The sequence below is a fragment of the Myotis daubentonii genome, chromosome 21 (assembly GCF_963259705.1).
Source record: "Myotis daubentonii chromosome 21, mMyoDau2.1, whole genome shotgun sequence".
NCBI lineage: Eukaryota > Metazoa > Chordata > Mammalia > Chiroptera > Vespertilionidae > Myotis > Myotis daubentonii.
The window spans coordinates 14709184-14726340 of NC_081860.1; the positions used below are offsets into that span (position 1 = coordinate 14709184).

At 51.4% G+C, this 17157-nt stretch overlaps 1 protein-coding gene across 1 annotated transcript in view; it reads right to left on the bottom strand.

Annotated features, from left to right (window-relative positions):
* SLCO3A1 (solute carrier organic anion transporter family member 3A1) overlaps positions 1-17157 on the bottom strand; it is a 164773-nt gene that overhangs the window by 118781 nt on the left and 28835 nt on the right. The window contains exon 2 of the mRNA XM_059678427.1: positions 8452-8917. Coding sequence (XP_059534410.1) covers positions 8452-8917 — 466 coding nt within the window. The remainder of the gene's footprint in view (positions 1-8451; positions 8918-17157) is intronic.

Genomic DNA, 17157 nt, shown 5'->3' on the forward strand with positions numbered 1-17157 from the left:
CTAGGTTGATGCTCAGCCACTGAGCCACACTGGCTGGGCTGCTCTGGTATCTTCAGATTTTTGTCGGTATGTGGACTCAGACACACACACACACACACACACACACACACACACACAGCTGGGCAGGAATGAAGTGGCAAAGCCAAGTTGAGAATGAAACATGCTCATTTAGCTTATTCACTCCTGACAATATGAAGTCCTTCGAGGGAGGGAAGGTAGCTTTGGCAACTGCCGTCCACATAAAGGAGCCAGGGCTGCGTATGAATTTTCCATTCAATAAAGAGCACCATTGAATACGCCGAGCGTGCTCGACATTCTCCTGCCCACATAAGCCATTTGCTATTTAAACACTCACTGTTCCCGCACAGAGCTGCCAACAGGTTATTTTTAACAGCTTTTGTTTAGTTTGGGTGGCTAGGGAGAAAGTGGAGAGGGTATTACTTTTGACCTCTGGGTCCCTGTCCTGCAACTTCAATGTCTATGAAATAAGGAAATGAAGAACCGGAACATCCAACCTAATCATTTTTATTGTAAAGGGTCGGGGGTTCTTGAGTTCATCAGAGTATCCTGAGTGAGTATCTTTTTGTTGTTGTTAATCCTCACCCGAGGATATTTTCCACTGATTTTTAGAGAGAGTGGAGGGGAAGGGGAGACAGAGAGAGAGAAACATTGATGTGAGACACATCAATTGGTTGCCTCTGGTTCGCACCCGGACGGGGGCCAGGGATCGAGCCTGTAACCGAGGTACATGTCTTGGCCGGAATCGAACCCGGGACCCTTCAGTTCGAGGGCTGGCGCTCTAACCACTGAACCAAACCGGCTTCACTCATTTATCTTCCAGAAAAAGTCACGGCAAAGCCAAGTGGCTGATGTCCAGCTCACACTGAATCTACCTGAACTACCCTGAGCTTTTGAAGTTTTCAGCAAATGTGGACAAGGCTATGGCCACAAAGATGTTCATCAACCAAACGTCCTAAAAGCAGATCCAAGTGTTTCTAGATTGACAAAAATCTTATGCAATTATCTGAAACAATGTTCGTTGTTCATAACTCATCTATAAAAATAAAAGGGTAATATGCTAATTAGACCGGATGTCTTTCAGACGTCGTTCTGGACATCCTTCCTGATGAAGCCAGGGCCGGAGGGAAGCCAGCCTGGGTCCCGGGTGCCTGGGGGCGGCCGGAGGAGGGAAGCCCAGGTCCCGGGTCCCAGGTGCCCAAGGGAAGCTGGTGCCAGCAGCCGGGGGAAGGAAGGCCTACTCTTGCACGAATTTTTGTGCATCGAGCCGCTAGTCAATTGGTAAAAAGCAGGTTTGCTTATGGTATGGTCTTAACTAAGTAAAAATATATACAAAGAACAAAGGCTGAAATGAAATATACCTACATTTTGGCAGCATATTCTATAGGTACCTGGATTATGAATTAGTATTTAAGGTTTCTTATTATATTTTTGTTTTTCCCAACTTTACATTCTTCTAAAAGAACGGAACCAATATTCAGAAACAAATTCAGAAGCAATGTGTTGGAAGCCGGAAAGCCAACCAATACATCACTTTGTGGCGATGGGCATACAAGGTGGGGTGCCTATAAACCAGAGAGCCTGCTGGCTGGGTACCACCAGCACTTTATGTGTTTTGAGAGGAGCCACAGGAAGCGGTCTGCAGGCAAAGCAGGGCCCTGCTGGTTTAATTCAGGACTGAAGAGGCTGCTATTCTCACATCTCCTTGATGGATTTTCTCCGAGGCGGGAAATCGAGATCTAACTGCTCGTCAAAGACCTGCCTGTGTGTTTAAATAAGTTCAGCACTTCCCTGCCTCGGTTTCTACTCCTGGAAATGGAGATGATATGACCATCAAGATGACCAGGACAGTGTGTAATGATGTCCAACATTAGATGTGGCGCCTGCTGCAAGAGACACGTAGGCAAAGCCTTGAGAGGTAGGTCCCAGCCTGATAAGGAAACAGGCTCAGGAAACGTGTCCAAAATTCCAGTGGCAGGTCCGTGGCGGAGCCAGGATTTGAATCTCAGGGCTGTCAGGACTCCAGAGCCCACGCTTGGAGTCTTGTCCAAGGTCACCCAGGCAGTGAGCACAGCAGTGCTTCCCCGAACCGCAGGGCATGAATTATGAGCGGCTGAAAATGAATGAGCAAGACCTACCAGGCGGGCAATATGGAATCGCCAGATAAGAGCCACACGCACGCCTCCGCGCACGCTGCTAGCACACACTGAAAGTGGCCTGTGACCAGCAGGAATGGAACGGCCAAAGCCAAGTGCCCGGTTTCACAGTGTCATTAATTTTAGAAAAAGAAATTAATGAGGGAAACTTCAATATCAATGAAGTAGCGAGAGTATAATGAGTTATGCTTGCCCCCACCAGGGACAGCTTTTTAATTATTTTTTCAGATGAACTGCCATCACCGCGTATGTGATCCATACCCGACCCACGCTCTCTTTGGAGAGTGAAAACACATTTTACCCAATGTCAAGTTACAATAAAAACTCATCAGGAGCAAAATAACTCTGGGCTCCCGGGGCTCGGAAGGGAAATTTGGCTCTCTCTGGTTGCCGGCTGGTATTAGAGTGACCTTTGTTCTAAACAAACAACTGGCAGATGAAATCTGGGAATGATTCTCTTTGCATCATTAACCGGAACATGGAGGGCTCCACTGGGTTTCAATGTGAGTGATGAAGAAAACATGACACATCCATGTCTAACGTACCTGCCTCCTGACTTTGAGCGATTGCTCCAAGCGATGTGCACGCAGGAAAGACCATGTGAAGGCACGGGAGGAGCAGGCCCCCCTGTAAGCCAAGGAGAGAGGCCTCGGAGGAAACCAACTCTACTGATACCCTGAGCTTGGACTTCCAGCCTCCAGGACTGTGAGACGTTAAAGCTACGGCTTCAGCCACCCAGCCTCAGTGTGACGTATGGAGCCCTAGCACACTCATTCAGTTCTCATGCCTATTCATCTAGTTTATGGCCCCTAGTCCCAAGCTGCCCAGGCCTTGGCACCACCTTTAAGAGGAAAATAAATGGTGGCCGAAGTGAGGCAGGAAACCTCTTCATCAAGAAACAGGGGCCCATCCTAGCCGGTGTGGCTCAGTTGTTAGAGCGTCGGCCTGTGGACGAAAGGGTCACAAGTTCAGTTCTGGTCAAGGGCACGTACCTTGGTTGCCGGCTCAATCCTGTGTGGGAGGTAACCAACTGATGTGTCTCTCTCACATGGACATTTCTCTCTCTCTCACTCCTTCCCTCCCACTCGGTGTAAAAATCAATGGGGGGAAAAGGTTCCTCAGGTGAGGAGAAAAGAAAGAGAGAGAGAGAGAGAGAGGGAGAGAGAGAGAGAAGGAGAGAGAAAGAGAGAGAGAGAGAGAGAGAGAGAGAGAGAGAGAGAGAGAAAGGTAGGAAGGTCGGTCGGTCGGTCCTGGCCCAGAGGAGGTAAGCTTCAGCCCATTCCCCACCCATGTGAGGTTATTGTGCAGCAGTTTGAGGAATTAGCAAAACCTGGAAGAGGGATCACAATTTTTCAGGCGGGCCTAGAGGGCAGAACCAGAGCCAGCACGTGGCCAGTTGTAAGGAGCAGATTTCTACCACAACCCACGGTCCATCTCCTAATAGTTCTTGTGGTTCCAACGCGGAATGACCAGCCATGTGAGGGCACGGAGCCCACAGTTCCGGAGAGGCGCGCAGCGCATGGAACACGGCAGCTGTCCCGCCTCAGAGTCTCAGCTCCGAGCTGTGCCCATCTCTCCTCAAAGCGCCAGGAATCGGGACACAAGCCCTTTCTGGAACCCTAACCTGGACTGTTGGTTCTTCTCCTTCCTGCACCGCTCTCTCTGCCCGGCTTTGAGACACCTGCTCTCTTCCCACCTCCCTGGCTCCTGTAACTGTTACGTCCTGCAGGCCTCAGGCTGCCCTGTGGAGTGTCCTGACTTACACCTCACCCCTGGGCCACCCACCAGTCCCCTCCTCCACCCCAGCCTTGTGACAGCATCCAGGCACACCTGCAAAGAACACCACTCTCAGACCTGGAGCCCGGCCCGTCCAGCTAAGTTATTGAAGGCAAATTACTCAGCCTCCCAGACTGCAGTTTACCTGTCTGCTTCATTCATAACAAGAACTTTAAAAACCCATGTCCAACCACAGAGGGCATTAAATATTAAGGTATATATCCAGGAGGGAATAGTAAGGATGCAGTAATAACATCGCAGAATATTTAGTGACAGAAATGCTCATGAAATATTAAGAGAGAAATGATCATTGCAAAGCACTACTTAGTATAAACACATTTTTTGTAGAAAAGAATATCAATGCACAAAAAAAGACTTAAGACAATCATAAAGCTAAGAGTAATTATTTTCTAATTATACTTTCTTTATACTTCCCAAGTTGTCAATGGTGTTAATACTTTTTAACTAGAAATAAAGTTATTTTTACAATCTTTTCACACTCTCATCTTGGCCTGTTCCTCCTCAAAGATTAAAAACAAGACAAAACTAATTGATATAGAAACCTAAGAGAAGGACACAGTGATGCCTGGCAGGTGGCTCAGGCAATTGAAGCATCATCCTGTACACCAAAAGGTTGCAGGTTCGATTCCCAGTCAGGGCACATATCTAGGTTACCAGTTCAATCCCCAATTGGGGAGTATACAGGAGGCTACCAAATGAAATGTTTTTCTCTCACATCGATGTTTCTCCCTTTCTCTCTCTCTCTTTCTCTCTCTCTCTCTAAGTCAATAAATATATCCTTGGGTGAGGACTGAAAATAAAAAAGGACACAGTGAGTCCATGGCATTAGCTACTTATTCTTACCTACAATAAACGTGCTATGTCTTGAACTTGGAGAAACGGGGCAGCTAAGGCCCCTGGGCTCAGGGAAGGTCACCCCTTGGACTGATAGTATGAGTGGACTCCCAAAGGGTCCACTTGGACCCCCATCGAATGGCTTCCCTGCCACTCTGCCTGCCTGTCCCTCGAGGAAGACAGTGAGCGCCACGTGTCACCCACAGGTCATGGTGTCGCTGCGCTGCGAGGCTTGGCTCCACGTTGGGCTGTGGCAAAAAGCCCGCCAGCAGAGCCGCGGCCCCATTCACTGGGCTTTGTCCCCTGGTAATGAGCTCCCTTGGCTCCCTCCCCACGCTGGAAAGCAGCGAGCTCAGAGCAGAGCCAGCCAGAGAAGCCCCTTGAATGGCCCATCGAGGAATCTAGGCGTTTGGCAGTGGCTCGGCCGAAAGAGGCCAAAGCAAATTCGCAGTCATTTCAGTGGGAAATGTCAGCCTGACTCGAGATGGGATGTGTCACCTCCCCCGGTTGCAGCTCGGTCAGGGACATGGCCACCGACACGCAGCGGGCCCCGATCTGGTGACCCGCTCTGCGGGCGCCCCAGGGCAGGTCTTGTCAGCAGGGAGGTGCGTGCTCGGCCTGAGCACGGCATGGCTTGGTCCCCTTCCGTGCTGACAGCCACAGGAAAGGGCCAGCTGTGAACAGGCTGTTTGACACGTGCAGTATCTCTATTCCTTTCCATCTCCAGGCCTTCAGCATCTGACCTGACGGCCGCTGGCAGGCCTCTCTCTCTTTCCAGCTTTTCAGGAGATGGGGCCGGAGGCACACGGCTACTCACCCCAACGCGTGCACATTTCCACCCACAGTCCCAGCGCCAGTCCCTTCAGCCTTTCCTCCTCTCTGCGGGGAGCTAAGAGGCCTTAATTCATATTGATTCCGTTCAGTGGGTTCCTCTAAACACTTCCCAAAGCAAATTTAGTGGCTTCCCATTACAGCCGATAAGTGCTAACATCTCCTCATGATCACTCACACTCTTTTATGACCTGGATAGTAAATGGATGGACCAGTTATGTCCCGCATATGCTATGGCCTTAAATTGCTCCTGGAGAATCCGAACCAGGCATGGAATAAAGGGCCACCCAGGGAGGCCAGTGGTGCGGGAGGCCGGCTCTCTGCTGTTCCCTCGAAACAAAGACCCGCGAACCCAGCAGGGAGACCCTCGGAGGGTCCGTCGCCATTGGTTTGGGAAGCTGGCCAGATGGACCAGGGCCACCGAGATGCCCATGCACCATGCCAACAGCAGATGCTCTCTGCCTGCTTAACTACCACAGAGGAAACGGGGTCCAAGCAGAAATCTGGCCGAAGCAGTCTTCCTAACAGACTCACAGCAAATCCTCCAGATAAACGCTCAGAGGCCCCTCTGCCCACACTCCACCTCCCACACCCAAAACCAAATGCCTCCCCACCCTGAAGCTTTGCACACACAACCAGGCCCCATCCAACGCAGGAAAAAAAACGCAGCCCCCCTTGTCATGGAAACTTCCAGAAGAGAGCGCTGAGCCCGCTGCCCTGCGCAGGAAGCCCCGAGCAGACGTGATTGAGCACAGCCATGACTTGAGGAGGTACCTGGGGAGACATTTTTCTATTTGATTCTATCATTAGAGACAAGAACTCAGCTTTTCACTCTCCGTTTCCTTCTCTGGGCTCTGATTTATCTACTTGCTGTTGTCACTGCCAGAAAGCATCTCTCCCGGCGTCCTAGGGTAGCATCCGTCAAGTCAGAGACCAACTGTCCTGCTGGGCCTCAGGAGACCAGTCTGTGGCCCATGTCCTCATCCACATGAAGTGGCTTTCACTCATGCTTTAAAAGTAACAAAATGCAGCCCTAGCCGGTTTGCCTCAGTGGATAAGAGTGTCGGCCTGAGGAACTGAAGGATCCGGGTTCAATTCCAGTCAAGGGCACATGCCCGGGTTGTGGGCTCCATCCCCAACAGGGGGCGTGCAGGAGGCAGCCGGTCAATGATTCTCTCACATCATTGATGTTTCCCTCTCTCTCTCCCTCTCCCTTCCTCTCTGAAATCAATAAAAATATATTTTAAAAATAAAATAAAAGTAACAAAATGCACATGATTTCCTTGAACCCCCCTCCCCAGCTTCAGCCACAATCATGAAAGGCCCTAGCCACATGGGGAGAGGAACAGGCCATGTCTGGCCTGAGCAGTCTCCTCCTCTACTTCGCGGTCCATGGTTAGGTCCTGACCAAGCTCACAGGTACCACCGTCCTCACCTTGAGCCCACCCGCAGACGACTGAAACATGCGCTTGTAACATATTTGTTCACCAAAAGCATCTCCTGCATAGCGGGGACCGAAAGGCCCAGAGGAAAACCAGCTCTCAGGCGTGTAACCCTCCCAGGCCCTCCTGGCTCAGAAAGCTTAGGTGGCTGGAAGCTTGGCAGATAGGAAGCCTGGTGTCAAATTCTGTTCAAATTCTATGGGAACCAACCCTCCATGTTATAATAAACTTCATGTCACAAGGCACACTGCTTTTGGGAGGCGCAAAGCTTCCGCCAGCAGAGGTAACTTTTTCAAAACTTAGCACTCGGGGACGGGATGTGTCATACAGTCCAACAGCTTGTGGGAAGCAAAATTCTAGTTGGCAAACAAGGGGTGGAGATGCTAGGCAGGCCAGCCCTCACCGTGCAAATGACCTCGCAACACGACCCAGGGGCAGTGACACGACCAAGGAGCCCATGCCACCTTGCCAAGAGCAGACACACCCATTTCCTAGAAGAGCAAATCGCCACTTAGATATTTCTTAACCCCGTATCTGCAAATGGCTTCCATCCCTTCCAGGATAAAATATCAGAAACGCACACAACGCAAAGCAATTTTTAAAAACTCACATGCACCTTATTTCTTCCGAAATACCCAGTTTCAGCACATACCCCGATTACAGAAAAAAATTACTCCAAGTCACCAACTTTCAATGATACCAAATACCAGCAGGTAGAGTCCAAGTGTACCCTGGGGCCAATGCCAGGTAGCCCCAAGTTCACAGGCACACAGAAGAGCAGGTAAACACAAAACTCCGCCTGACCACGTCTCCCCTCTCAAGGTCTCTTAATGCTCAAACTCCGCACAGTGGCATCACCTGGGGACCTTTTTAAAAATGTGTTATGGACCTGGCCGGTTTGGCTCAGTGGATAGATCATCAGCCTGCAGACCAAAGGGTCCCGGGTTCGATTCCGGTCAAGGGCACGTGCCTCAGTGGCAGGCTCCTCCCTGGCTTGGGCCCTAGTCGGGGCGCGTGCAGGAGGCAACCAATCGATGTGTTTCTCTCACATCGATGTTTCTCTCTGTCTTTCCCTCTCTTTCCACTCTCTATAAAAAAAATAAAAAGAAAATTAATGGAAAAATATCCTCGGGTGAGATTTTTTTTAAAAAAGCATTATGCCCAGATGGCACCCCAACCCAACTACACCAGATTTCCTGGGGTGAACCTCAGACATTAGCTCTCAATATCCCTGTGTTTTGAAGCCAATTGTGAGAACCAGTGGCTCCGGCAAAATACAAAGTTCACGGCCCACCTTTCCTTCCTTTCTCAACACGCCCACGTTACTAACAGCATGAACCGGAGAACCACGCCTGGCGCTGGCCGGCTCCTACCTATATAGAGCGAGGAGTCCTTCCTCCGCACATGGTCGTCGATGTAGGAGACGCCCAGGGGCTGCACGGGGGTAGCACCGATGCCCAGGAGCACCTGGGCCCCAATGAGCAGCAGGTACATCATGTTGGTGGTGGTCCGGTTGCGGCAGATGAGGTCAGGATCGGGCCCCTGGTCGCTGGCTGTGCCATTGGCGGCGCAGACGTCGCGGCCCTCGGCGCCCCAGAGGATCTCGCCGGCCTCGTACTTGTACTGGTGGGTCAGGAACTCGGGCAAGGCGGACAGCAGCGCCCCCAGGGCCATGACGATGCCCCCGCAGCCGATGAGGCGCGGCCGGTGCCCGCGTGCCCCAAAGTAGCTGACGAAGAGGATGAGCGCCAGGTTCCCGATCTCGAAGCTGCTGGCGATCACACCCACGTCGGCGCTCTGCAGGTTGAACCTCCGCTCCAGGGTGGTCAGCACGCTCACCTGCAGGTGCCAAACAAAATCTCAGTGTCAATCCCGGTGGACACCACGGGGGAAGCCCCTTCTGGCCTCGTGGTACCCCTGCCCCTCTCGGCCCTCCCTGGAGGTTGGTACCAGATGCAAAAAGACACCTGTGCAAGGGATTTAAACCCGAAGAGTCCAATAAGCATTTACTCAGCATGATAACGCTAATCACACGGTTAGAGAAGTTTTTATCACTGGCAGAGAAGGTTTTCTGGGCCCCTTTCCTTCCAGAAACGTCCTGCCTCTGCCCAGGAAGCATACTTTCCCCTACTCCGTCGCACTTCAGGGCGCTCGCATCCTATAAAAGTCAGAAGTCACAGTGCCTTCACGCTCCCAACTCGAGCCTATTTATTTACAGAGCCCATCTGGGAGGACCCAAAGGAAATAAATAAAACGAAACAAAAGCCTGGGCAAGCTAGCTGAGCTCCTAGGATAAGCAGTAGCCCTCCGCTTTCTTCTAGAGATTTCCAGACGACGTAGATGTCCCTAGAGGCCGCCAGGTAATACATTCCTGACTGTTCTATGCCCTACAGCCCCACGAAGCCCCCTCGGAAGGAATATTTTTATGCTTTCCCCCACCTCTGTATTCCTGTCCGCCTTCCATTGGTTTAACAAATATTTACTCTCTACGATTGGCCTGATAAGGCTCTAGTCACCAAAGAGAGAAACACAAGGAAGAGATGGCACCTGGCATGAACATGCCACCTAGCATGGATCTAGCCTTCCTCCAAATGTATAAGCAGCCACAAACTCCCCAAGTGCCCGGGCACATGTGCCCACACGCACACACTGTGTACACCTGTGATATCAGCACACACGTGTTCTATTTGCTTTTATTATAAAAAAGAACAGCACACATTTAGAGAGGCTCCGCTGGCCCTGAGGTTCCCCGGGCACTAGAAGTTTCAGATGGCTGGGCCCCCCCAGTTTCGGACCAATTGGTCTGGGAGACACCTGGGCCCTGGGATGCATTAAGGAGCCCCAGGGATTCTGTGAGCTAACACAACACGAGTTCCTTGCCCAACCCTCCAGCTCTGGTCCTGGGAGCTCTGCCGAGCAGCGTTCTAACACTGACACAGCCCCCATCTGTGCCCGGTGACAGGACAGCTGAGTACCCTGTCACCTGCATTCCCAATCTGATGCCCGTTTCCATGGTGCTTGCTTTTTTAATATAAGATATATTTTTATTGACTTCAGAGAGGAAGGGAGAGGAAAAGAGAGATAGAAACATCAATAATGAGAGAGCATCATGGATCGGCTGCCTCCTGCACGCTTCCCACTGGGGATCGAGCCTGCAACCCGGGCATGTGCCCTGACAGGGAATTGAACTGTGACCTCCTGGTTCCTAGGCCGAGGCCCAACCACTGAGCCACACCAACCAGGCTCCACTGTGCTTTCTAACCCAGTCAAGGCCAGCCCTAGGTGTGTGGCTAGATTATTACTTTTCAAACACAAAGTATTGGCAATTGCCGAGAAAAGAAATGTAGCGAGTCCTGATCTCATTAAAATGGCTTTCAAATGCTCCCCCAAAAGTTCTGAGAGCTCTGGGGGTTAGGGAGTAAAAACAAAGGCTTCATTCATTCAGCCTGTTCCTTTGTAACACAAGCAAGCATGATAGCCTATGACAGCAGTTCTCACCCTTCTGGCCCTTTAAATACAGTTCCTCATGTTGTGACCCAACCATAAAATTATTTTCGTTGCTACTTCATAAACTGTAATGTTGCTACTGTTATGAATCGTCATGTAAATATCTGATATGCAGGATGGTCTTAGTTGACCCCTGTGAAAGGGTCGTTCGACCGCCAAAGGGGTCGCGACCCACAGGTTGAGAACCGATGGCCTATGAGCTCTAACCAAGGCTTATCATCAGTAATGCAGTGATGGAGGGAACCCCATGGCCTGGGAGGTGGGGGCTTCGGGGTTCACCCAGGCCTTGGTGGTGAATCCAGAGATGCTCAGAAAAGGCCGGACGCAGAAACAAGCAGGGACCCCACCTAGGCAGGTCCCCTGGGTACACGAGAGTCACCTGGATCAGTCCGGTGGGTCTGCAGCCCGGTGACCTCCACCCTGAGAGTAGAGGACAGAGAGGGTGGCAGGAAGGGTGGGCGGGTGGGCCAGGCCAGAGCGGAAGCCCAATTTCATTCCTGCCAGGAGGCTTAACGACATACATACTTGGCAGCGCGTCTGCAAACACGGCACCCGCTCGGTTTGAGCAGGTGCGCCCTGTCATGAAATATCACGCAGGTATGGACATCGACGATGACAGATAAGGGTGGAGGGGTAGGGACAGCTGTGGGCGAAAGAGAAACAAGCAGCTCTTTACAGAGACTGACGCCGGGGCCTGCAGCTCGGCCTGCCTCCCACCTGCTCTTGGCAGGGCGACCGCAGGCGTGACAGGAAGCAGGGGGCCTTCACCTCCTTGCCTCAGCCTCGGGGACGCCCGTGTGGATCATGTTTTGTGGATCAATTAGATCAGAGGCTAATGTCCTCAGCCACTTAAAGCACGATTTTGAGAAGACGGGCTAAGTGAGTATGCAGGAGGCCACAGGCCTCACTTGTGGCTTTTATGGGGCAGCGACAACCCATCAAGGAGGAGGTGGTGCTAAAGGGAACCACCATCTTACTTAATGGGAAACAGAAGTGAGGGAAAACAGCCTGATCACTGGAGACGAAGGAGAGGAAACTACGGGAGGAAAACAAAAGTGGAAGTGTCCTTGCCCTGTGCCAAGTGAGTATGAAGTCCTTATTAAAAGAATACTTATTTATCAGGTTTCCACTACAACAATTAGAAAGAAAAAAAAGAAATGGGGGGGAGGGTTGTATCTCAAAATCTCCTAGAGCACATGATTAAAAAAATACAGATTCCCCGCCTTGGCCGGTTTGGCTCAGTGGATAGAGCGTCGGCCTGCGGTCTGAAGGGCCCTGGGTTCGATTCCGGTCAAGGGCATGTACCTTGGTTGCAGGCTTCTCCCCGGGCCAGGCCCTGGTCAGGGCGCCTACAGGAGACAACCACTCGATGTGTCTCTCTCACATCGATATTTCTCTGTCGTTTCCTCTCTCTTCCACTCTCCCTAAGAAATCAATGGGAAAACACCCTCGGGTGAGTATTCACAAAAATCCAGCTTCCCCAACCCTGAGATGAGGTCTGGGCGTCTGAGGTTCTACAAAGCACCAGGGGTCTCTGATGCCCATGGGGGCTGAGGACCACACCCCTGGCCCTGCAGGTCCACGCGTGTACTCACCGTCCCCCTAGAGCCGTGGTTCTCACCCTTCGGTGGCAGCAAAATCATCCGAGGCCCCCAGCCTGCAGGCTCCAGCCACAGAGTGCGGGCAGGGGCGGGTCTGGACCGGCTCTAAGACCGCGCGTTCTCACAAGCTCCCAGGTGATGCCCATGTGCTCATCAGGGGCCTGATTCGAGAACTCTGCTCCCCTGACCTCCCTCTGCAACAAACCCAGGCCACGTGGGGTTACAGAGCTTGGTGTTTAAATTAGATGCCCGTGGACAGCACCCCCTCATTTCCAGTTCCTAGCCACGCTCTCCTGAATGGGAAAGGCGGGCTGCACTGAGGGTGCCTGAAGCATGGTCAGGCCGGCGGCAGAGATGGGGCCAGCCCAAAGGGAGACCGTCAGATCACGCTGTCACCAATGTCAGAGGGCAGGAGGCCCCAGAGGCCACAGCTCACCTTCCAAAGGGTCAGGGTTGTCCGGAACGCAGTAAGAAGGCAATATCTTAGGAGCGGTACTGGAAGCTCATGGCTTCCATGAGCCCTCTCGCTTTCTTACTCTGCCTTGCTCAGCGGGGCCTGGGCCTGAACTAGAATCACCTGGGAGCTATTGAAACAGAGGACTCTAATGCAGTGGTTCTCAACCTTCTGGCCCTTTAAATACAGTTCCTCATGTTGTGACCCAACCATAGAATTATTTTCGTTGCTACTTCATAACTGTCATGTTGCTACTGTGATGAATCGTCATGTAAATATCTGATAGGCAGGATGGTCTTAGTTGACCCCTGTGAAAGGGTCGTTCGACTGCCAAAGGGGTCGCGACCCACAGGTTGAGAACCGCTGCAAAATGTACCCTAGGAAGCTGGGCTGGGCATGAATGCTTTCAAAGCTCCCGCACCCAGGCAGGTGGAGGTATGTGTGCGCAGACCGTGTGCATGGACACTGCAGAGGGTGTACACGCATGGATGTTTGCAACAGTGCGACCTGGTCATATCAGTGTGGCATCAGGACAGAGGAGCCTCAAGTTCAAATCTGCCTCTGACAGACGGTGGGCACAGACGTGCATGCATGTGTTACAGTGCAACAACTTAAACACTTACGATGTATCCACGTGCACGTTTTATTGCATTATTTGAAGCCTTAATTTAAAATTATTTTTAAAAGGTCAAAAAAAATCTAGCTTTGAAAGCAATTGGCCAAGTCAAGCGTTGTGAGCCTGTTTTCACATCTGTGCGGTGTGGGACAATGTCTGAGTGAGTGCTATGCGACCACAGCTGGTCCACAGTGGGTACACCGGTGTGCATGCTCTGGGAGACTGCCGGTTCCATCCCCAGCACAATGCCTGCTCCGTGGCACACACCAGAAACCTAACTATGACAGGAGACAATGCCTGGCCTGGGGGAGTTTACAGTCTGAGGGGAACAGAAAGACCATCACAGAACAGCACAGCCTCTAATCAGGGGCATATGACAGAGTGCAGAGGGCTCCAGGGAATCAGGCACCCTGCACATGGAGAACAAAAACATGTCCGCGATACAACGCGGATGAACTGGATTGTAGCAGGTTTGCAGGGGGCACAGGGGCTGCCCCAACATTCCCAGAGCAAAGATCAGAGGCGTGAGGCGGCTTGGCGGGTGGGAGAAAAGTTCAGACAGCCCCTGGGGAGGGAAGGACCTTTTGACCCCAGAGCGCTGTGAGGAGTCACCCGAGATGGAAAGGCCTTGAAGGCAGGCGGAGGGCCCGCCCTGGATTTGGAAGTCAATGGGGAGCCCAGGGAGGCTCCTGAGCAGGAGCCATCCATCAGCAGCGTTCCGCTGGCATCGCTGCCAAGCAGGGAGTGAGCAGAAACTGCCCAGGCAGCTATTTCAACAGTGCTGCTGAGAAACGGCGCCTTGGCAGGGCTATGCTGGCAGGACGTCAGAGAAGGTGTCTGTGGGAGAGAGGCCCCTACTACAACACTTCTGCTCTGGGGGGCGAGAGATGTGACAGAGCCCAGCAGGCTGCCCGGGACCTGGCGGAGCTGCAGCCTCACACCACATGCCCAGCAGCAGGGCCGTGTCAGGAAGGGGAGCAGGTGTGGGCCCAGTCCAGGAGACGTCAGCCTCAGACACGACGGTAGTCACGCAGCCCAGCCGCTGTGGCTCAGTGGTTGAGTGTCGACCTATGAACCAGGAGGTCAGGGTTCGATTCCCAGGTTGTGGGCTCGATCCCCAGGAGGAGGCGTGCAGGAGGCAAACCGAACAATGATTCTCTCTCATCATTGATGTTTCTCTCTCTCTCCTTCTCCCTTCCTCTCTGAAATCGATAAAAATATATTAAAAAAAAAAAAACTGCAGCCACACAGAAGACCCACGGGTCTGGAACAGAGGTGGGCTCATTTTCTCTGAAAGGGGCAGAGTTAATATTTTCAGCTTCCAGACCACATGGTCTCAGTAGGAACTACTCCACACACCCCAGCACAAAGCAGCAATATACACACGATGAGCATGGCTGGTTCCCATCAAACTTGAACCAAACACGCAGAGGGCTGGACTGGGCCCCAGGCTCTGTCAATAATAACGTGGGAAACCACGTTACCCATGCGTCTGTAATAAACACGCTGGCCATTTATAACAAGCGTGCGAGGCACTCAGGTTGCTGACACGAAAAAGTCATTCCAGGCACAACTTGAATGCAAGTTTGTTTTTTTCATCCATGGAAGTAACGTGTGAGCCCGTTTCAGTTTCTTCTCTGATGGGCCAAGGACCTGTCTTCTTGCAGTGAAGGGGGAGGGGCTCGACCCAGGCCGCCAGGGAGCACTGGCCCCTCCCTGCAGCCGCAGTGGCAATTTCATCCTGCGAGGCACCTTATGAGGGTTTGTTTTTCATCAGAACAGCAGCCCCTTGAGTAATTCAAGGCACAGGGGAAAGGGACACACAAGACATCACTTGCGGATCCAGAGCCCAAGTTTGCAGAACCAGCAGATGACACAGCAGCACCTCCTGCAAGTGCCCTGGTGGCAAACAGATCGCTGGCCTGGCTCAAGGTCGGCGGGTCAAGGTCGCTTTATCTCTGGTTATAGCCTGTAGTAGGACCACATGACAGATACCTGGGTGTAACTTCACAACCGTTTTTTCTTTAAAAGCCGAGTGAGAATTATACGGAGACTCTCTAATGTAGACCTGGCTCTGGACTCCAGCCCTCACCGATGGCATCAGTGCGCATGAGGGGGTGGGGGGAGGGGTCCAGGGAACCCATGAGCGACCCTGAGAGCCACACAGGAGCCGTGAACTCCAGGCGCCTGTACGCCTTTTCCCTGCGCAGCATGCAGGTGGCAGATTGACCTCGCAGGCGCCACAGGTTCGAATGAGGGGCAAGCCCTGTGCAACCTCGTCGCCGGGTCTGCCCTTATGCCGGGGGTTGCGCATGCGCATCCTTGCAGCGGGACCCTGAAGCCCACCAGCTTCCTCCGCACCCGTGTCTTTAACAGAAGCACCACCATTTCCTCCGGTCGCCCTGAGAGTGAGCATCTCAGCCGGCCTTCCCTAGACAGGCCTCCGTCTCTCTCTCTGCCTCTGCCATTTCCTGCCTCTTTCTCGGACTGTTTCCCCTCTACACCCTGTTTCTTAGTCTCTCTCATCTGTCTATTCTCCCCAAAACTCGGTTCCCTGAACGGCCCTCAAGCGCATCGGAAACCTTTTTTTATTGTTCTTTATATTTAATGAAATCTTATGTTCAATTCATTCTACCAGAATGTGTAGTAGCATTTTATGGTTCTCTTCTTTTAAAAAATATATCTCTAAATTTACTTGCTTCCCACTTATAAATCTCGTGATTGATTTTTCTCTATAGCTCAGTGGTCCATCAGAGAGAAACGAAAACTCCCCATCTCTACTGGGTACAACTAATTCAATGTTCTTCCACTCCGTTGCCGAGCTGTACAGTTTACATCAGAAAGTTTGACATCAGGCCGACTATTATTAATAGTTTGTGGTTAGCATCTTTCACACAAAAACTTCAGACTATTTTTCAATTCACAATTTATGGGGTGCCAGGTGTCTTTTATTACGGAAACTTCAAGAACAATAGAAATTAAATGATTTCCTCAGCAGTCAACAAAAAAATGCAGGGGACCAGACACAGTCTGAAGAAAGAGATTTCTGCCCTGGCCGGTGTGGCTCAGTGGTTGAGCATCGACCTATGAACCAGGAGGTTCTATTCCCAATCAGGACAGACGCCCCGCCCCGGCTGCCGGCTCTATCCTCAGTAGGGGTCATGCAGGAAGCAGCTACTCAATGATTCTTTCTTATCATTGATGTTTTTATCTCTCTCTACCCATCTCCCTTCCTCTCTGAAATCAGTGAAAACATTTTAAACATACTTAAAAAACAAAAAGGAAGTGGCTATTGCCTAACAGGACCAGAGAGCTGACAGCATTTCGCTCTGTGCACTGGTGACGGGGGGCCAAGATTTTTTTTAAAAATATCCATGTGGGCTCTAAAAGGAAGATCTGCATTTATTAGAGGTGAAGAACATAATAAAAATGCAAAATACCACATGATAGCTTAATAACCTGTAATGACAAATGCCGTAGCACGTGGGAAATCAAAAGATTACGCAGAAGAAAGCCGGAGTACACGCTTAGTACAATAACCCTCAATGTTTAGACTGGAGGAGTCAAGAAAATAGCTTCCATATCTCATATCAAATGAAATGGGCCCGATGATTAAGAGCTCCTAGAAGCACCATGAATCAATGGCATTGGCCGAGAAAACCAGATGAAAAGTCACAGTCATTTTCTCCCAGTAATCAAACGTTGGTTTCATTTACAAAAAGCTTCCGTATGGAATCCTGCCTCCATAAAGCATTGTGTGCTGGCCCGGAACCATCAATACGGCTGAGCCAGCCCCTTCGACAAGGGAGTACATGCATTTCCAAACAGCCCTACATGCATTTGCCACAGCCTGGGAAGAGGTCTCGCTTATACTAATGCCCTTCGGGGAGGGGGGGAGTGG